Genomic DNA, 21,275 nt, shown 5'->3' with positions numbered 1-21,275 from the left:
ATATATATTATAGTTATTTATAATTTATAACTAATTGGAATAATTATTTATTTAAACAGAGAAGTTAAATAATAGTTTTATGAGAGCGTATAATTAGAGCCTTAGCTTAGCCCTCTAGGATACAATTACACTATTAATTTATTATGAATTTAAATCATATATAAATCATCTCTTCTCCTTTTTGAAAAAAAATCCTAAACTTTATTTATTATAATTTGAATACAATTTTATTTGCATGGCGACATTATGCATAAATTTTGTAAATATTTTTTTTAATTATTTACATAAAAATAGTCATCGAAGTAACTAAATTATGTTTCAAAATAAAATTTAGAATAATGAATAAATTTGAGCCGTTTAAACGCTGACTCGCACGATGTTTTGCTTTAACGTCACCTGACACGTAGTGTTTAATTACTTGGTCAAACACCAAATTTTAATAATACATACATTTTCAGTCATCGTCCTAGATACACTAAAATGGACACAGAAATACAGGTTTAAACTAATTTTCTCACTAACCCTACAACACATATGAATATCGAGGCCGATAGTTCCAATGATGTGTCACATGACGTCACAACTCACATTACGTTTCGAATAATGGTGACGTTTGTAAATTTGGATTTTCCTAATTTTGGGATTATTTTATTATTTTGCACTTTTTAATAAGTTAATAAAAAACACCTTTTAGTTAACGTAATGTGATGATAAAAAAGACAGTAGAAAACAATTCTTGAGACGAATTTGAATTTTATTGATATTCCCTATTACTCGAATATTTGCGTCGTCGTAGTGGGCGCAGTGCGAGAAGAATGGTAAAATAATGTTTTGTAATGCTTATATATTTTTAAAGTGACACGAGAATGATAATGACAACATTTGTTGCAGTACTTTCATATAAATAAAACAACAAATCTCTTATTATGATATTTTCAATTTATTAATTACTATATTGTAGAAAATATTTTTCATTAGAAAAATGACCTTGACGTAATATTGGTAACATTAACATAACTATGGGCAACTTTAGGAAATAAAATGTATGGATAATAGCACAGATAATAAGCACGGAAATGGTATTGACAATTTGACAGTAGTGATGTCTTCCTATCCTAAGACGGCAACACTAACGATGACGAGTTAACGCCAAATGACCATTGACCAATCACCAATCCCTAATCTCCGACGCCATTCGCCAAAGCAATAACTGTACGGCCATTGTTCATCGCTGTTTGTGATTCGAAAAACGCGTGTTGATTTTAGATTTGTAGGAGTTTTTGCTTTTTGTGTGTATCTAAATTGTACTCGCTTTCGGGTGTAAATTAACGATTACGAGATTACGTATAAGGTTTATTGAAAATGACTACCGATAATATTGAAAAGTTATATCAAAATTATGGAGTTCTCGCCGACGCCAAGGATGATATTTCGAAGGTAACCTATAAAGCACAAAACAAAAAGTATTTTATTTTAAATAATATTATTATAGCTATTTGTTACTTACTATGTTGTTTTCAGTATGAAAAAGAGTATTTAGAAATATTAGCTGCTGTCAAAGGATCCGATAAAGAAAAACGCCTAGCATCACAGTTTATCGCCAAGTTTTTTAGCAGTTTTCCTAATCTAGCTGAACAAGCTATAGAGGCTCAATTTGATTTATGTGAAGACGACGATGTTGCGGTATGTATTACTTCCGTCCGTCCGTATACTTCAATTATAAGTTCCACCAACCAACCACCCTTTTAACGATATCAAATTAACAAACTTTAGCATGGGTAAATTTAGTAAAACAATTAAACAGATTTACATTTATGTGAACATTTTAACGTAAATTATTTAAATCTAAATGAAATTTTAAAACAGTTTAATATTTCTTAAGATTATATTTTGTTGTTAATTTGCTGTTTTCAATTTTAGATTCGTAAACAAGCTATCAAAGAGTTGCCTATAATGTGTAAAAGTAATAAGGAACACACTCAAAGGATTGCTGATATATTAGCACAACTGATGCAATCCGAGGACCCTACCGAAATCAATGTGGTCACTAATTCCCTATTGGCCATTGTAAAAATTGAGCCACAAGGAGCTCTGGCTGGTATTTTTTCTCAAATTCATCAGAGTACTAATAGTGAAGTACCAAATGAGACTGTCAGGGAGAGATGTATTAAGTTTATTGCTACAAAAGTTAAACAACTGGGAAGAGAAGTAATTAACAAAGAGACAGAGGATCTGATTATTGTTGAAGGCAAGAAAATATTAGAGGTAAGTCTTTTTATTTTGTTACAGTCCACCTTCTGTAAGTTTACCTCAGCTGTTAAACTAAAACTAATTTATTAAATTTAAACTACACTAGACAATTAGTAAATTAAGACTAGTCTCTAGTATTTCATTAGTTGTGTGGTACTAATGTGTTCTCAACTGAGTTTAAATAAGCATTTTAATATGTTAAATGTATGTTCTTTATATTTTTAGGATGTTGGAGCTGAAGAATTTGAACACATAATGGATTTGTTAGCTTGGTCACGACTAGGAAAGACCCCAGCTGGCAAAAAAGAATTGACACAAATTATTGCAACTCTTGCCTTTTCACCAGATGATTGGCATCCTGAGGATTTGGAATATGTGGATAGACTAATACAGTGCTCCCAACATGCTTTGCCATTGTTTACGGTATGAAGTCATTAGCAAAATTCTAACAGTCACATCTACTAATTACAGACTTTAATTATAGGTTAACTTATTAATTTCTTTACATATTCTATTCTTCTATTTGCAATATTGTTTTTTGTTGCAGGCACAAGTCGATTCAACACAGTTTGTTAATATCTTTTGTGACCATGTTCTATCAAAATGGAGTAATATTGCTACGACAGGTGGAGGAACAGATACTAAGCTGGAAATTCTAAAAATATTTGCAGAACTTACTGAGCATTGTGGAGATATTGAAGATATTGAAAAGAAAATTAACACTGTTTACGATGTTCTATTGGTAAGTTGCTATTAGCTAATGGTTATGACTAATGAAAAGTTATGGTCATTAGTAATTAGTGTAGGCTTTATTTAAATTTCAATATACTAAATAAAGTATTAGATTTATATTTGCCCATAATATTAAATATACTGTGATGAAATTATATGCAAGTTAAGTAATTTAACTAGTGCCGAGGCTATAATCTATAAAGATTTTCGTGATTGGCATATAAATTAGTATTTTATAAATAGCTTATTTTAATTTAGGGTTTCTGTAGTTATATGACATTTGGATTTTCCTAGTGACTCATAATTTTTTTCTAAAAATACTGAAGTAATATACTTGAAATTAACAATTATGTACTATTGTTGTTATTTATATTTTAGGATTACCTACCAGAAGCACCATTACCAACAGAAGGTGAAAGCGCGGATAAAGATGTGGAAAAAGAAAAATCTGAGGAAAATAAGACAGTTCCTTCTCTTCAATTTTCTCATGTAGAATGTGCATTATTTGCTTTACATTCATTATGTAGGAAATCTCCAGAAGCAATTGGTGCTGATGCAGCAAGACTTAAGGTGTTACGTCTCCGACTACAGTACACAGCAAGATTGACGCAGGGATATATTAAAAAGTTAAAAGAAGTTACTCAGGTAATTAAATGCATAATACAGTCAAAACCGGTTATAACGACATTGAAGGGACCGTATAGTTGCCGACGTTATATCCGATAGTCGTTATAAGCAATGTCATATATTATATACACACAAGTATAGTTTATATGTATGTACAATACATACAAGTTATATTATCATAGTTATCTATCTAGAATAGGTAGGTATGGGTTATAATATGGTATGTTAATATTATAATATGTAAACGAGTCAAAAAAGAAACAAAAATATTTATTACGAAATAATTAGGTACAAAAGTAATCAGTCATTTTGGTCTGTTTTTTTTTAGCCCAGTCTCAAATATTTTTTGCATTTTACGTTTCATACTCCTCAAGGTATGAGTATCACCAGTATCAAACTGTTCGTTAAAGGCAACAAATTTTTGTAAAATCGTTACAGCGTTAAGAGCCTCCGAAATCGTTGTTGGCTGAAACTGTTCGTTGGGAGAAAGTGCGTAGGTAATAATATGCCGAAATATTCATTCAACGCCTCTAAATAAGATTTAAAATCGTTTGTATTGTTTTGTTTTGCTGAGACAAGAAGCGGTTGGTCGTTATAGCCGATGAATATCGATAAAATTTCGTCGTTGTAAGCGATATGTCGCTGTATCCGATGTTGTTATAAGCGGTTTGTTTACTGAATAGTTTACTAGGGATTCGGACGGGACCGTACAATCTGGTAACCGATAGGTCGTTGTAAACGATGTCGTTATAAACGGTTTTGACTGTAGTTTGTTTCTGTTTTATTTTAGTAACACTTACACCTAAACATTATCCAGTTCAATGCTAATCATTATTCCTGCTATAATACTTGTGACATCTAAAATGGAGACTGAGACTAGAACTGTACTAGTTTGTCTAATATTTGATAGAAATGTTTAACTGAAATTCATCCATAAATAAGGATAAATTATTATATAGGTAATCATTAAAAATAATTTTCTATGAGTAGGTATAGTCAATATGTTACATATAAACATTCAATTATAATTTTACTTAATTTTTTAGGGTAAAAAAGGTGAAGATGCTAACAGTGATGAAAACAAGTTGAAGATAGCTGCTTTGAAAACAACTTCTAATATTAATACATTGATTCGTGACCTATTCAGAACACCACCCAGTTTCAAGAGCAAAATACAGTTGTCATTTGCATCAGCTAAAGAACATAAAGAGGTAAATTTCTTATTCTAATACTCTAGGATTGTTATTTCTGCTTATAAAGAATAACTTTTGAAGATTGGGTATAATAACTTATATTTAAATAATTTATAATAAAGTTATAGACAACTATGAAAACAAAACTTAGTGTTTAATAGAAGTTTTGCATTCCAGGAAAAAGTAGTTTTAGAACCAGAAGAAAAAGAGTCAGGTGCACAAAAAAGACACCGTCCCATTACATTTGACAATGGCGAGAAAAAAGAATCACCCGAAAAGCGTTCAAGAAGTGGCGATAGAAATATAAAAATGTATACTCCACCATCAGGGAAATATAGTTCAAGATTCAACACGGGTCGATTTAGTGGGGGAAATTCTGGAAGGGGCAGGGGTTATGGCAGACGGGACTATCAAAACAATGGTGCTTCATTTAGAAGGCGCAATTACTAATACTAATGACAAATGACATTTTAGAAACTGACTTTGACGTTGACTTGTGTGAATATTAGTTTTTATATCTTGAGGTTTGCCAATATTTTTTATTGGCAATGGCTGGAAAAGGGTCCTGATTTTTAGTTTAGCCAGAGATCCATCATTTCAGGATATCATATAGGATGCAGCAAACCTTTTTGCAATAAGAATGAATGTGAGTATATGCATGACCTAAGTATTGGTAATTTTTTTTTATAGATGTGGATGCTGATTAGTTTGGTAGGATCATCACTGTACTATCCCTGGTCGTAATATAAGTATATTTAGTTTACTTCATCCATAGACTGCAGAACATCTCAAGGTAAGTAGTATCTTCGATTCTACTACATTATAGTAATCCTGGGCAGCAGAGATTTTAGTATGCAGTTTTCCTGTCAACTTCGAAATTTAATGTATCTTTTTCAGATTTTCAACTTTAATTTAATAAATAAAATTATCAAACTTTGAATTTTGGTTTTATTTTATTTAAAGTAATCAACAATACCATGTGTGTATACAATGGATAGAAATATGTATTTTCCTAACCTTTTCCCCACCAACAACTAAATAGTCTTCAGCTATGTAATATTAGTATCGAATATATAAATGTAATTTTCAAAACCTACTAAAGTTATTTTCTGTAGACTTAAATCAATTCCAGGTGTAATAACCTTAGAAATCGATTCCGGACTTATATAAGGTTTTATTTTAAAAAATTACAATAAACTTTTAATCAATGGGTTACTGAATTTATTTTTGAAACTGACGAACTTAAAATTATTTTAGAAATACAAAATCAGTACAAGTTATTATCTCATATTATCCACAACATTGCACATAATATAGTCTAATTCATAGCAGGGATCTGGATTAGCACTTTCATTTGGATTGTTCTCCATTTGTTCCAGAATCTCTGTTGGTACTTTAAAATTTGATTCTATTTCATTCTGGTCTGGTAAACTTTGCAGAGAATTTTGTAGAATATCTTGGACCTTATCAAGATGCTTTTGAAACCTAGAACAAATAAATTACCATTCTTTGTATAAATAAAAATGATACCAAAAAAAAATGACATAATTTAAGAAGTATCTTCTCAACTATACATTATAGCATTTCTTAATTCATTTACCTCATAGCAGTCTCTACTCTTTGACGCTTTTGCAACTCCATCATAACTCTTAGGGTCTCTCTTGCTTGATGTGGTCTAAATTCATTTAATAGATGATGAATATGAATAAATAGAAGACTTAAATCTTCAACTTTTTCAGCTCTTTTAGGAGAGTCTGGACAATGTACTAGTAAATCTAATAAATCTAGGAAGTTTACAAGCAATGAGTGATTAAGTTTTTTCAGTTCTCTTCTTCTTTCAAAATGCATAGGATAAAGTCTTCTAAATCCCTGTAAGTATTAAATATTATACAAACGATTGTAAATATTAAAAATTTCCAACAACTTAATAGTACATGTACCTGGCTTTCTAGTGACCGAATAATAGTATCATCAGCATTAAACGCGTTTCCGAACATCGAGTATGTGTCATGAATTGGTCTTGGTGGTAAGGGTGCACGATTTCGCCTTACGTTTTCATCCGTATAAAAATTAATATACTGCATTGGAGGAAGAGGCAGCGAACTGACTTGAGCTGTCTCTGAAGACATTGTGGGATTTCTGAATCAGCGATTCTGGAACGAAGTTAACGAAAAGAATTAATGAACACCATGGTGTTAATAATTAGACCATAGAAGAACTTAAATAGCGCCTCACTAAATTACTCACAACAAAGTAAATTGCTTATGGGTAAAATGAAAGTAACAGATTGAAACGTTAAATATACGATATTTTTGTTTAGAATGCTGATGCACGATTACAAAATATAGGAATATATTAAATTCTACGACAAACTTGAAACTACAAACAATGAGCATATATAATAATATATATACACAAATTTAACTTGACTATTGAGTTGACAATCGACATAGATACAGACTATTTAAGTTACTACTAGTATTCTGTAGACTAGTGATGTTAAAATATAGTTAAATCATAAACTAGCTTTGCCATGCAGCTTCGCGCGCCTTAAGTCAGTCGTTAATTAGCAAGTTCAAGGAAACAAACAAACGAACTATCCACTAAGAATTTTATTATTAATATTATGGTACCTATAAAATGATGGTGAATTGCAGTATATTGTATGTCTGAATAGTGTCATTGAAGAAAATTAGCTTCATAAACCCTTACATCGGTAAATATCTCTAATTTTAACTACATATATAAACAGGAAATTATCAAAACTATTACAGCGGTATAACCGCCAGTATAGGTTCCTTGGTACAACAAATGTTTGTCAAATATTAAATATACAACGTGTTTTAAATGTACCTAATGGCAATTATTTTTTTATTTAAAGGATATCAGTGCCAATATGCATATTAACGTAAAAGTACAAGAAAAATGTTGTAATTAAAAAGCCCATTTTCCATACAAACATATTGAGGTCCAATGAGTCAGAAAATTTAAAACCCTTGCAAATACGGTCATACTAGATATCGGTGAAAAACGGCAACACCGCGCATTGGCGTGCTAGTTTGGTTCTTCGGTTATCGGTAGGATAAAAAGAATACCTACAATCGGGATGTTTCTTTGTGATAAATTCAATAAGTTCACGTTTAATTAAATTGGGTTATCTCACGTTATTAAACTTAAAGTAAAAACCATACGTAGCATCATATGATTTTGTGGCGAAGCGGCACGCGGCGCGCGAAAAGCAATAAATTAGAACTGTTGGTGACATCAAAGAATTTTGTGCAATTAACACGTAAAAATATTGTATAATAAAATAATATATTTTCGATCAAAATCAGTCACCGTCGAAATTATGTTTTTTTTTAAATCTTGTCAAATAACCTATTAGCGTCATCCGTTAGCTGTCATAAAATCACTCTTGTGACTTGACAGAACCATACATAATGACTACTGACTAGTATGTCAGCTGTCAAAAAGTTTTAGTCACTTGCAAGTTTCAACTTGCAGCCGTCGGCAATCGTTTTCCCAATAAATTGTTATACATACACTATATTCTAAAGTTAAAGTTAAATTATATTCATATAGAACACCTTTTTAAAAAGTGCTTTTATTCAAGGGAACTTCAATGCTTTTTTTTCTAAGTGAATGATTACAAAGCTTAATATTTAAAGTGCTTAGTCCAGACCGGTCTATACGTACTTAAAAACTACTATCGTTGTTATATTTTGTAGAATGTAGTTTCAAAGAAGGCGTCTTCCCGTGTTATCTGAGTGGTTTACTAGATACTAGGTATGTACGTATGCACATTATATACTTATGGCCTAATTAATTCAAGTTTAAGTACTTTTATAAAGCAATTGTTGACATAAAATTCGGAAACTGTAAAATATGTTTGATATTTTTTTATTTATAATTGTCCTTCCATGAGGAACAACAATAACAAAGTAACATTCGTTTAGTAATATTAGACGGCAAGTATATTAATAATAATCAATATATTAATAATAATAAAATCTTTATGTTACTTGTACCATAAAAAACTTTGTAATATATTTTATGTTACTAAATATTTATATGATAAATTAAACATATTTGTAGGATCATTATGGCTGGCACTGAAGATGAAGTGTTGAGAGAAGCATTTATGGTTAAGAGGTCTCAAAACAAGAAAATATTTACTCCAGTGAACTACAAAGAACGATGGTTTGTCCTCACTCGCCAAGTACTGATTTACTATGACTCAGATGGCCCAGTAAGTTTAATCGAGATTTATAGTTTATAGATAGGAAAACAAAAGTTAAACCTCAACGATCTACTCTCCTCAGATTTTTAATTTCTCCTAAATAAAAATAAAATGGTAAAACAGAAGTTCGCGTAAATTATTTGATGGTAGATTAATTTATTTAAAGACGCGACTCAGCTACATAATTTTATACTTCCAGGTTTTTGTTACAAATATAATACCTATATCAGATATAAACTTCATTTAGTATCAACTCATTATATATTATTATTCTAGTTAAGTTTGCAAAATTTAGCATCATTATTAAAGTTAAGTATGTTAGAATAGCTTTTTACATTTTAATATGGATATTATTATTTTATGCAAACAAGGATGTTACCTGCTACTAAAAAGTGTAAGTAATTCAAGCAATGCAATATCTAAAGAATTTAAACTGTGTTTTAACACTTGAGTGTATGTATGGAGGATAACTTATAAGAAACCTATATACTTCACAATCCAATCTTATCATGTATTTATAAAAATCTCTTCAAATCTTTGCATATGGAAAACGAATTTAGGACCTCAAAGTGAATACCATTGAATTAATATGTGTAAACTGGATTATGGAGGCTATACTATTTAGAGAACATATATTGGGTTATAACACGTAAAAATTGTATTCCTGAAATCCTTTAAAAATTTTTTAAAACGAGACTAGTATATTTGCTGAAATGTTTAAGAACACGTATATTTCGATCGTTAGTAGTTTTCTAAACCTCAAGCGTGCCTCGAATATAACTTCGATGTAGTTTCAAATGGTACAGCCGAGTGAAATTCTATTTTTAAATATCATTGTGACAAAGTGTATGAACGCGTGGGAAGAATGATTGGGGCTAGGGTGAATAGGAAGGGTCGGAAGACGCATGCGTGGTTTGGGCGTGTCGGCTCAACGCAATGGGGTCCGGCAGTCTAGGTCCTTCGCAGTACCGTTCGTCGCCCTTTCCTTCCGGTAAAGATTTAATATTTCTTGTCTATTGCTAATTTTTTTTATCGGCATACTTATATAGTGTTTTATTGCAATTGGTGTGTGTTTTTCATGAAGACATTTGAAAATATTTATTTACCATATTCGGTTTGGTTCTAAATATTAGTGTTTTAACAGTCTCACAAAAGCCGGTTGTTAACTATGTAGGCGGGCCTTAATTACCTAAATCTATCCAATGATAGTAAAAATATTCATCGAGTTATATATGGATTCTCGAACATAGATTACGGAAAAATACAAGAACTGTAGAAGTGAATCGATACGCGTAAATTTCATTAAATAACTAGGTAAAAATTAAATCTAAAAACTGCATTTTTAATGCACATTTTAAGGATTCTAACTAGGTCGTTATTGCATCCATGTTGCAATGTCAAATGTAGAGTTTTATAAAAATATCAAGGCGTGAATGCACTTCGCTTTAACAGTGCACTGCGCAGCGCTTAGCTTACTAAGGGGACCCTCCATGATAATGTATGCATAGGCAGTTGTGGTGTGTGAACAGCATTAATTGAGAACCCTCAGTTAGAGTGCTTGTTGAAGCTCCCTTTGCGTCTTTTCGTGTACATTTTCAGGCCAACAGATTCAGTTCAGTTGAGATAAATATCGTGGTAACGTTAGAAAATTTACGTAAATGAATTAGGTTTGATTTTTATCCTATACCATATGTTTACGTCGCTCATATGTACCGCGATATATCATTTAGATATATCAATATGATTTTGTCCCATTCGGTGTCGAGACCCTTGGTCCGTGGGGTCCTAGCGCTTTTAGGGTTTTTAAAGAAATATCAAAAAGGTTAGTCGACATCACAGGAGACCGAAGATCTGGCAGCTACCTCGGACAAAGAATTAGTCTAGCTATTCAAAGGGGGAACGCTGCTAGTATCTTTGGAACCTTGCCTAAAGGGACTCCTTTTAATAATATATTTTAGTTTATGTTAAGGTTAGTTATTAATTTCAATGTATAATGTATTTTTATGTAATTTTAACGTTAAATATATATATTCATAACATCTGATATGTAAATAATCTTTATACATAATTATCATTTAGTCAAATCGAGATAAAATATTTAAATATGTTTTAAACTACGAAAGGAATACTAGGATACGGTCGGAATGAAATCAGGATATTGGTTGACGCCATTATATCCTGGAAATTGCCGCGGAGGTTGACACCCGTAATATAAACCTGGCTGGTGATTATATTAATTTTGCAGCACGATAGAAATGATATTAAACGGAGTTATAGGCAACTCTTATTAAATCTATTAATTAAACGTGTTGGTGTTTGCGGTACTTAAACTGGTATTAAAACGTCTCGAGTGATTCTTATGATGTTGTATATTTGGTAGGTATGAGAATACATTCTAGATTTCATACCACACAGTGTCTAGGAAATACCTATTTGATTTTTTGTTATGATTCGAAATAACTCCGAATTATTCTACTCGAATCACCCTCGCATATGACTAAGGTAATCAGCGTTGTAATTTCGTTTTACAATAGAACATAAAATACAAAAATCCTATTGTCTATGCCACTAAATGACCATTGAGTATAGATAATAAATTTCAACAGAAACGGAAAGAACGTGGTCGCATTTCAACATATATGATACACACAGTGGAACAGGCGCAGCTTGGAGAACTCAGCAAGCAAGTTCCGGAAGGTGATAACGAGAAAACGCCAGGATATAGGTATCCCTTTCAGGTAAATATTTATGTTATATGAATTTTAAGTATAGGAGTATGTCTGTACACAATACAGTACGTATTACTTGACATACGTGAGTTACACTTAGTGCTAAGTCTGCATCCGCAGATGACTACCTCATATTATATGGCGGACAATTATAATAGTAAATTACTTTTAATATTAATAATGACTATGGAAACACTATTACTACCATTGAATAGTCGTTAATTAATAGATCTAGCAATATTGACAAATACTAGTAACTTTGAATGCAATTAATTTGACGATAATTTATAAGTCATGTATGACAATGACAGATGACAGTAATGCCATTTCCCCGACATATACGTAACTATAAACCTAAATCAGCCAAGAAAAGGCGCGTTTAGAAATTATTAATGCGGCAGATATTTGAAGGTAATAACGGATTGAGAATGCAATATTTAACCAGAAATACATTCGAAGTAAAAATAATACTGTTATCTAAACATCAAAATTTTATAGCATATAATTATATGATGTGATTGTGTCACCTTAACTGTGTTTATATTAAGGCAATTAGTCAAAGAATTTTATGGTCATATTTGATATCCTAATAAAATTATTTTTATTATAGGTTGATTTTTAATGGTATTTGTTCCGTTAAAATTACACATCCCATACTGGATCCAATATTAGTAAGCATTTGCTGTTTTTGAACGGCTTTAAAAAATATAACATAAATATATATTTAAACACCCAAGACCTAAGCACAACACCAAATGCTCATCACATCGATGTTCGTCTCAGCCGGGGATCGAACCCGGGACCCATGGATTCGCAGTCAGGGGTACTAACCACTAGACCAATGAGTGGTCAAAGTTATTTCATAATATTTGCAGCACAGCTTCATGATGACATAATATATCGCAGATTGTGCACAGGTGGGTTACACGGAGCAGAATTCTGACTATACACTGTACCTGGCAGCACGCGAGCATTCTGAACGTTTGAGCTGGATACATGATATAAGAACTGGTAAGAGAATCTAATCATCCTTTATTAATGTATGAAGATTTTTCAATAAAACCTAGATTCTATTTATAGAGATGGCTGTAGTTATTTATCTCTTTCAAAGACAACATTTGCTCACGTTGTGATGAAAGGGAACTGGTTTTTAGAAGAATTTTTATGAATAGTAGACTTTGTTCAGATAATATGTTTACTTTTAGAAGTGTTAGATTTTTTTAGATAAGGTGTCGTACGTGACTTTTCTAGGTACTCCACCTTAACGTGAAACTATGAATAGATAGTGTGATAAATAGATAGATAATAGTCAAGCTCTACCCCGTACGGCCTTTTAGCAATCCCCAAATCTGAAGTACATTCGAACCACAGTTACCAATGGATTTTTTACACTCTATAATAAACTGACACTAGACCAGTCTTAGTCTAGTGGCTTTGATCCCCGGCTTTGCACCAATGGACTTTCTATATGCGCATTTAACATTCGCTCGAACGTTGAAGGAAAACATCGTGAGGAAACCGGCTTGCCTTAAAACCAAAAATGTCGACCAATGTCAGGCACCGGAGGCTGATCACCTACTTGCCTATTAGATTGACAAATGATCATGAAACAGATACAGAAATCTGAGGCCCAGACCGAAAAAGTTTTATTTAAATAATCTAACACGCAATGATGGAAAACATCGTGAGGAAACAGGCTTGCCTTTAAACCAAAAATTTGACCAGTGTCAGGCACCGGAGGCTGATCACCTACTTGCCTATTAGATTGACAAATGATCATAAAACAGGTACAGACATCTGAGGCACAGACCGTAAAAGTTTTATTTTAATAATCTAACACGCAATGTTGGAAAATATTGTGCCGAAACCGGCGTGTGTCAGGCATAGAAATGTGTCTGTATTTTGGTTATGAGCCCTTTATTCATGGATTAAGAGAACTTTGAGCCTACGTATCCTTGTCCAGAACATTCGTTGCTCTTAATCGAGTTTGATATTATGATTGTGCTACCTGTTCGTTTTTATCTTTTAACTTTTTTATCGGACGCAAATCAGTAACTGTAGGAAGTGTGAGTCACCATTTTAACATTCCATTTTGTGGTTACGGTTACATTCCGAGTTTGAGAAAAAAGAGCACTGTATGTGGTAATTTTGCCCACTTGCCAACTGGTTGATTGAATTTAAAGCTAAGCTTAATTTTAAGTTGTGTTAAATTTTAAATATATGTGACAAAATATAATGGGTTAGGGAGCGTTCAAGTATAACGTAACGTATTTTTTTCCTTTTGTAAAACGTTACGATGCGGGGCGGGGATTACATTACGCGTTATTGTTAATATTTTTTTCGACTTACACCACATAATAGTAACTAAAGAGTCACTAGGTGGTCACGAAACGTTTTACTATACTTGGGTACTGAATAACGTTACGGCGAGTTACATGGGGGGGGGGGTCAATAATCTCCAAAAATTGCGTTACGTAATACTTGAACGCTCCCTTAGAGGTACTAATAATAAATCTGTGGCACTAATATCTTCTTAGGTCTGGGCCTCAGATTTCTGTATCTTTTTCATGATCGTTTGTCAATCTAATAGGCAAGTAGGTGATCAGCCTCCAGTGCCTGACATACGTCGTCGACTTTTTGGTTTCCTTCACGAAAGAAAGGGTAGGCGACCCTTCCGAGGGTTGAACCTACGATATGAACACTCGATCGTAGATAGGAAAACATCGTAAGGAAACCTTAGACGCAAAAAGTCGACAGGGTGTGTCAGGCACAGAAGGCCACTTGCCTATTAGGAAAAAAATTATCACGAAACAGATACAGAAAGCGCAGTCAGTCAATAAGCTTAGAATTATAACTAATGAATTTAGTTTGAACCTATGACCGAGGTGTTGCGTCAATGTATGGAGGCGGTCAACGTTGCGTCATGTAATGTCAAAATTGATGGTTGGTACTTTGCACGAATATATTGCAGTGTGTGCAATTTTTTTGATTAATAATAATTAATCAAGTATCGCAGAAATCTATTATCTATTGTTTATTTATTAAAACCTCGTCACATTAGAAATAAAAAGAAAACATATTATGTTATTAAAGATGCAACGGTGCTCTTGCTAACGTGCGATCTGTGCCAGTTCCTACGCTAGTAATGAAAAATGTAGAAATACTAAATTAACAAAAATAATATTAGAAGTGCCTATAAAAAATATTAAATTACCACGCTGAAATCTTAAAAAAAGCATTGGTTAGTTATTGTTTTTAGTTTCTTTTTCTGTAACTTTTTCTATCGCCTTCCTCAGAAACTTGACCTGGAGACTTAAAATATATAAATAACCTTACTTAGCCTTGTGTTGGCCCAGCCAAGCGCAACTCATTACCCGTCTTGGATTCGGATCCCGACAGGTCAACAATGAACTACATTATTAATTTGTGCGCATGAATTTATGACATACAAAAATCAGATGTGTTGTAATGCTATATTAAGATATGTTTTTACGTATTATTAATTTGTAGTAATAATTAGAAGAGTTATGAAATCATAGTAAAAGCTTATTAAATATTAATATATACTAATATTATAAAGAGGAAAGGTTTGATTTTTTGTTTGTTTGAAATGAATAGGCTCCGAAACTACTGGACCGATTTCAAAAATTCTTTCACCGTTGGCAAGCTACACCATTGATAGAACAAAATGATGTATTACAATTGGGACTATCTATAAAAAATGTCGCGACAGCATGTCTCTATCTTTTATAGTTACGTCACAATAAGCGTCCTTTTATTATTATTTTTTTATTAAAATACCACCGCTAGAAAAGGCTCTTTATTCGTACCTAGGTATTGATCCTTATCAAAATAATTACCAACGTTTCACATAAGCTAAAATTTAATGGCATAACCACCAAAAAAGCATGGTGGATTGGTGTTCTCCTGCCGTTTCTTTTGAATAGTTTACTACGATGTAATATAACAAAAATCTTAGCCACAGCAACGCTTGGCCGAGTCTACTAGTTTCCTATAAACCTAAGAAGGTTCACGTTTTGCGTGTTTTACAGCAGTCATAGTTGTCAAACGTCATCGAAGTGACAGCTGTAGTGTCTTAACTGTAGTGTATTTATCCCATTTTCACAGATTATTACAATTCTAATTATTTACAGTGTGTATATCGAACACACGGCGTGCCCGATATCACCCAGCTGTCTGGTCTGCTCGTCGCTGGGCGTGCTGTGACGCGGAGCGCCGGTCTGCCCCGGGCTGCGCCCTCACAGCGGTTTGGCCGCTGCCGGAGCCCGATTTGCAATTGATATTGCACGAACCAAGTAGTCTTACTCCATGTAAGTATAAATGTATATTGTTATTATTAATGATTTAGACAAAAGTATAAAAGCTTTCGCTAAAATTATAGTACATATTTAATTATATGTCAAATAGCGCTGCCCTCCGGGAACCCCATTGTTGGGGCTAGTGCACTTTCTCATTTTATTGTAATTTTTTAAATTATGAGTAATTAAGTCTTTCTAAGCCATTCTGAATTATTATTTAAAACTATACCTATGATTATTTGAACGTATTGGGTTCCTAATATTTTTATTTATCAATATGAAAGCAGACCGAAAAATATATACTAGTTATAATTATACAAGAGTCCATGAATTGTTTCACAGATACGATTTATTAAAATTCTCATACTTTAAAAAAAACGATAATAGCTGCAAATGTAAACAGCAATTTAAAGTACATGCACAAAGGACAAAACAATTAGAACAACGGTTTTAAAAGGCTTTTTTAAGACTATATTTTTGAGTGTCAATTTGTAGCTATGTATTGATGTTATGTGCGTTTATATTTTTTCATTTCATAAAGTTCACCGCGTCATATATAATGCTATATCTACAGTATATGTTGCAAGTATTTTTTAAATTTATGACCATTATGGTAATCTTAATGTTACAAAAAATTAAAAAGTATAAATAATAAAAATATTTCTCTTCCAATTTTAGATTTTACTTAATAAGAAGCATAAAATTACTAGTAAAATAGCGGAATAGATATCATATAGGTACTTATCACTGTTTTTTTTATTAATTGATTACTACCAAAATCATCAAGATCTGGATGAGTAGTGTTTATTCTGTTATCTTCGCGAAGAATTCGAATGAGAGGTTGCTATGTTAGTTTTTGCAGACGGAATTCGGAAAATTCTGCTGATTCAACGTTGGGAATGTATAAGGGATAATGTTAATGTTCTGTAAGAGGTCACTGACGATGTTCATTTGAGAATAAAATTATTTTAACAAATACTAAAACAGCTGATCGTAAACACATCCGCCATTTTGAATTGTCGAAATTCGATCCGTACTGAATTTGTTTTTTTAGTGAAATATTTTCTATATTGTTTGAAATGTTGAGTGGGGTTTCTTAAAAGTAACTTATAACATGACTGTCATATGAGTGACGCGACCCCATTTTTTGCTAACTTCACTTTCTTTGGTACTGGAAAGTTTTGAGTCATATTATTTAAGAGATTCGTTTGTATTAGTATAAGATCCCGATATACAAAGACCTTCACCGAGATGCTTATTTAATGAAACGTATTTTATATTTAATTTAATATGTCAATAAATATAATCCATATGGGTTGCCTAGCAAATTTCAGTCCAGAGTATGTTTAATTAATATTTAAAAAAAAATGTTTTTTTTTATAATTTGCATGTAGTAAATTTTTTTCAATCAATATTTTTAATCAGGGTAGTATTATATATGTATCACTATAGCTTTCTTTTTTACTAAAGTTGGATATATACTTTAGTGTCACATAAATAATTAATTGATTAAAAACAACCTAACGTTTGGATATTCTATGGGCTTCATACTTTCGATTGGTATAGAATTTATCTAATAATCATACCGCTGAAATGTTTAAAAAAATATTTTTTTTTAATATTAATTAAAATACTCTGGACTGAAATTCGCTAGGCAACCCATATGGATTATATTTATTGACATAATAAATTAAATATAAAATAGGTTTCATTAAATAAGCATCTTGGTGAAGGTCGTTGTATATCGGGATCTTAGACCATATGGGAACAAAATTATTTTATTTATTAAAAAAATGACACAATTATATGGTAGCTAATCATATATGGTCTGGGGATCAGCGTCTAGGGACATCCCTGTGTTGTGTGTGACCAGATCGTTCTACAACTGAGCGTTTTTAAGGCAGTTTTTGCCGCGCACCATTATGTGGAATTATTATTATTACTATGTGGAATCAGCCGGCCACTATGTATTTCCGAACCGATTTTTGATTGCATCGTTATAATACTAAAGTAAGAAATGCAACCAAAGTGTATTAATTTCGATGTTTTAGGGGTTTAAATAAGATATTATTATATTAATTCTCATATGTTTTACATCTAATAAACGCAGTAATTTGTACAGAATATATAACAGACATAGTAAACACTATATAGCGACATTGATATGCCTGCGCATTTTCTATATAACGATTTGTCGTTAAATAAATATTGTATTAAACACAGCACAACAAAAAAGTAATGTTGATTATTTGGGACTACATAGACATTTAGACTTTTTAGCTGTACTCAGTATTTTTTTTTATGTAATAGGAGGCAAACGGGCAGGAGGCTCACCTGATGTTAAGTTATACCGCCGCCCATGGACACTCACAATGCCAGAAGGCTCGCAAGTGCGTTGCCGGCCTTTCAAGAATTGGTACGCTCGTATCTTGAAGGACCCTAAGTCGAATTGGTTTTAAATTTTAATTAATTTATATGTAATGGTAAAATAGTGCCCGTTTAGTTAACGACAGATGTACGGTATGAACATACGTGTTTTGTTTCTAAAGGCGGATGAGACAGATTTTCTAATAAAAAGGTATTAGTAGCGAAATTGTTTTACCGGAAATTAAAGTCTACCTCAGATTGTGCAGTGTGTTAACCACTAAACCTTGGTGGCGTAACGCTTTGTAGTTAGTCACATTTAAAATATTATAAAATTTATGTAAATATTAAGCTAAAGTCTACGAGTCGGGAATAACAACAGCATCTATTGCATCACTTTCACTCCATTAGGTTATTACTCGTGCCAGAAAGGGGCAGGCTATGTGAGCATCGAATAGTGAATGTAGGCCGTATACGTTTGATGCCCTCACTGTCTCGCCCTAAGTAACGCTGCGTTCACAGTGGTTTATAAATATTTTATTTTTATTAAAGTTGTATCAAAACAATGTAACAAAAGGTCTTAATACTCGTTATTAACTAAAAACTAAATATACGTGAAGACAAGTAAAGTTATGTATTAATTAATCAAATTTCCATTAATAAATATTCTAACAAAAATGATGTAAAAATTCAAGTGACAAGCCACAACTCGCGTCTTTTTCCACAGAAACGAAAACACTTTTGACACAAGACAGATAATTAACAATCTAATAGAGATATAATTATTTCTTTACATATTTTATGATGAAAAAAAAAAACAGTGGATATCTTGAACTATTTCAGGATCGTTTGTCAATCTAATAGGCAAGTAGGTGATCAGCCTCCTGTGCCGGACTCACGCTGTCGTCTATGACAAGCCGGTTTCCTCACAATGTTTTCTTTCACCATTCGAGCGATTGTTAAATGCTTAATAGAACAAAGTCTTCTGGTGCACAGCTGGAAATCGAAACGACTAGAGATGACAGTTCCACGCTAGAATTACTAGGCCAACACTGCTCATATTTTAATAATGTTACAAATCGTCATAGTCGTAGAATAGTGACAGATGTGACAAATAGTAAACGTTACAGGGCAGCCATTTCAAAATAATATAATCATGTTAGTTTTTGTCATAACTATTTTAATTCTTATCCTGTTATTTTGAAAATTGGCATACAAGCAAACAAAAGAGTTTTTTTTAAACGAAATAAAACTAATAACATTAAATTTTCTAGAAAAATCACATGTTTCTATCAAATCCGTCACTTTACCGACTGATTAATTTGAAATTTAAAACACATGGATTTTTTTAAATGTAGCCGTAATATTTAGTCAATGTAGTATCCAAATACAATAACAATTGGATTTTTTTCAAATCCGTCATTGTTCTACGATCATGACGAAATGCTCTATTGTGCACGTCGCCTTAGTTTCGTTACGGTACATTGAAAAGTTATGAACCTCTTACCTCAGTCGTGTTTCGTGTGTCTCGCGTGCGGACGTCTCGCCGATCGAATGTTACAAACAAAAACTGATAGTGAACCAATGGTTACCAAAAAGAAGTCCAAAATACCATGTCTGTCGCTATCATCATTCCTCCCGGCGTTAGAGGGTAATTTTTTTTAATGACCTTTTTTCGCGACCTCGCCATCGCCTTCACTCGCAATCACTTTCTTGTCTCGGTACTTGCCAAAATGGATTTTAAAGTGATAAAAATTAAGTGCTTTTTCGGGGGTTTAGTGACGTGTAGTGCAGTTTGGGTATTGAAACTGGTTATAAGTTGATGGTAAAGGCTCTTGGGTACTCAAGTGTATGAGAAATTTGATTAATAAATGATTTAATAACCAAATGCTGTCTATGGGTAGAGTCGTTTGTATGAAACTAGTCAATACATTTTGACACACGGCATGATTTAGTATAATTCCCCAGTTAGTGTATTACAGTGTTTCTCAATGTGGGGCCCACGCCCCACAGGGGGATAATTTGATTATTAAGGGGGCTATACAATTATATGGAATAAGAATTGAATTTTTCATTATAATATGTTTTACTTACTGTGTATCGTTAACAAGTTCCCAATAATTTCTAAAAGGATAAATGATATGTATAAATAAAAGGAACTACACATTACATTAAATTTATTTATAATAATTTACAATATTTGTTTACTTATTCAATATAATTTAGTATATTAAAATCAATTAGAGACATTTTGTAACGTTCAAGATTATATCTGATAGTATATTGTTATTAGGGAAAATTGTCCTGTAACCGAAGAGCAGACACATTTCCACATCTGTTAATGGATTGTCTCTCTCTCTTCAGTCGGTAGCTCATGTCTTATCGTTCTGATCAGCAAGGAAACACCTGGACAATCTGTTTCCACCGGTTCCTGTCCAGCGCCTCTCTTATAACAGTGTATAGTTTTGAGGACGATGAGTCTTTCACTTGATCGGTTCATCTTGTTGGTGAACGGCCACGTGATCTTTTGCCTTCTGTGTTACCAACCACGATCAGTTTCTCCAAGTTCGCATCGCCTATGTGCATTGTATGGCCGAAGTATGTTATAATTCGCCTCAGCCTGTACAGGCGAGTCCGTATGGCTTGTTGGGTCAAGATCGATTCGCAGACCATGGTATTCTTTCAGCACCACATCTCAAAGTCATCAATCAATACTTTGCCTTTCTTGAGCCAAGATGGTGCCCGTTTCTTCTCCATACAGGAAGATAGAGAGTACTAGAGCCCGTGTCAGTCTGGTTTTGGTTTTGATACCAATTCCAGC

General features: G+C 32.6%; 3 protein-coding genes across 8 annotated transcripts in view; 2 read left to right on the top strand and 1 right to left on the bottom strand.

Moving 5' to 3' along the window:
• The first annotated feature begins 1,182 nt into the window (after positions 1-1,182).
• Positions 1,183-5,742, top strand: LOC125061269 (apoptosis inhibitor 5). Its single transcript, XM_047666622.1, has 8 exons — positions 1,183-1,437; positions 1,522-1,683; positions 1,921-2,265; positions 2,476-2,673; positions 2,798-2,992; positions 3,361-3,627; positions 4,656-4,820; positions 4,980-5,742. The coding sequence occupies exons 1-8, from the start codon at positions 1,363-1,365 to the stop codon at positions 5,250-5,252; spliced, it is 1,680 nt and encodes a 559-aa protein (XP_047522578.1). The 5' UTR covers positions 1,183-1,362; the 3' UTR covers positions 5,253-5,742.
• Positions 5,743-6,008: 266 nt separating this feature from the next.
• LOC125061281 (mediator of RNA polymerase II transcription subunit 7) lies at positions 6,009-6,996 on the bottom strand. Its single transcript, XM_047666641.1, has 3 exons — positions 6,743-6,996; positions 6,403-6,671; positions 6,009-6,287 (listed from the first exon to the last, which is right to left on the bottom strand). The coding sequence occupies exons 1-3, from the start codon at positions 6,929-6,931 to the stop codon at positions 6,083-6,085; spliced, it is 663 nt and encodes a 220-aa protein (XP_047522597.1). The 5' UTR covers positions 6,932-6,996; the 3' UTR covers positions 6,009-6,082.
• Positions 6,997-8,279: 1,283 nt separating this feature from the next.
• Positions 8,280-21,275, top strand: part of LOC125061267 (tyrosine-protein kinase Btk29A) — a 29,234-nt gene continuing 16,238 nt past the window's right edge. For 2 of the 6 annotated variants that reach the window (XR_007119016.1, XM_047666616.1), the window contains exons 1-5: positions 8,280-8,592; positions 8,898-9,051; positions 11,649-11,780; positions 12,689-12,782; positions 15,926-16,102. Coding sequence is in view for 5 of the 6 variants with exons in the window: in XM_047666616.1 (XP_047522572.1) it covers positions 8,591-8,592; positions 8,898-9,051; positions 11,649-11,780; positions 12,689-12,782; positions 15,926-16,102 (559 nt within the window). In the remaining variant the exon portion in view is untranslated. Of the gene's footprint in view, positions 8,593-8,897; positions 9,052-9,413; positions 9,437-9,775; positions 10,034-11,648; positions 11,781-12,688; positions 12,783-15,925; positions 16,103-19,980; positions 20,106-21,275 lie in introns of those variants that run through there. The other 4 variants (XM_047666618.1, XM_047666617.1, XM_047666619.1 and 1 more) reach the window with 4 other exon arrangements.

The sequence above is a fragment of the Pieris napi genome, chromosome 23 (assembly GCF_905475465.1).
Source record: "Pieris napi chromosome 23, ilPieNapi1.2, whole genome shotgun sequence".
NCBI classification, from domain to species: Eukaryota; Metazoa; Arthropoda; class Insecta; order Lepidoptera; family Pieridae; genus Pieris; species Pieris napi.
The sequence above is the reverse complement of the archived record's forward strand: the minus strand, read 5'-3'. Positions and strand labels throughout refer to the sequence as shown.

Coding starts and splice junctions, on each gene's coding strand:
- LOC125061269 (XM_047666622.1), top strand. CDS start 1,363: ATGACTACCGATAATATTGAAAAGTTATATCAAAATTATGGAGTTCTC. Junction 1,438..1,521: donor CCAAGGATGATATTTCGAAG/GTAACCTATAAA, acceptor TGTTGTTTTCAG/TATGAAAAAGAGTATTTAGA. Junction 4,821..4,979: donor CAGCTAAAGAACATAAAGAG/GTAAATTTCTTA, acceptor TTTGCATTCCAG/GAAAAAGTAGTTTTAGAACC.
- LOC125061281 (XM_047666641.1), bottom strand. CDS start 6,931: ATGTCTTCAGAGACAGCTCAAGTCAGTTCGCTGCCTCTTCCTCCAATG. Junction 6,672..6,742: donor TTCGGTCACTAGAAAGCCAG/GTACATGTACTA, acceptor TAATACTTACAG/GGATTTAGAAGACTTTATCC. Junction 6,288..6,402: donor AGAGTAGAGACTGCTATGAG/GTAAATGAATTA, acceptor TATTTGTTCTAG/GTTTCAAAAGCATCTTGATA.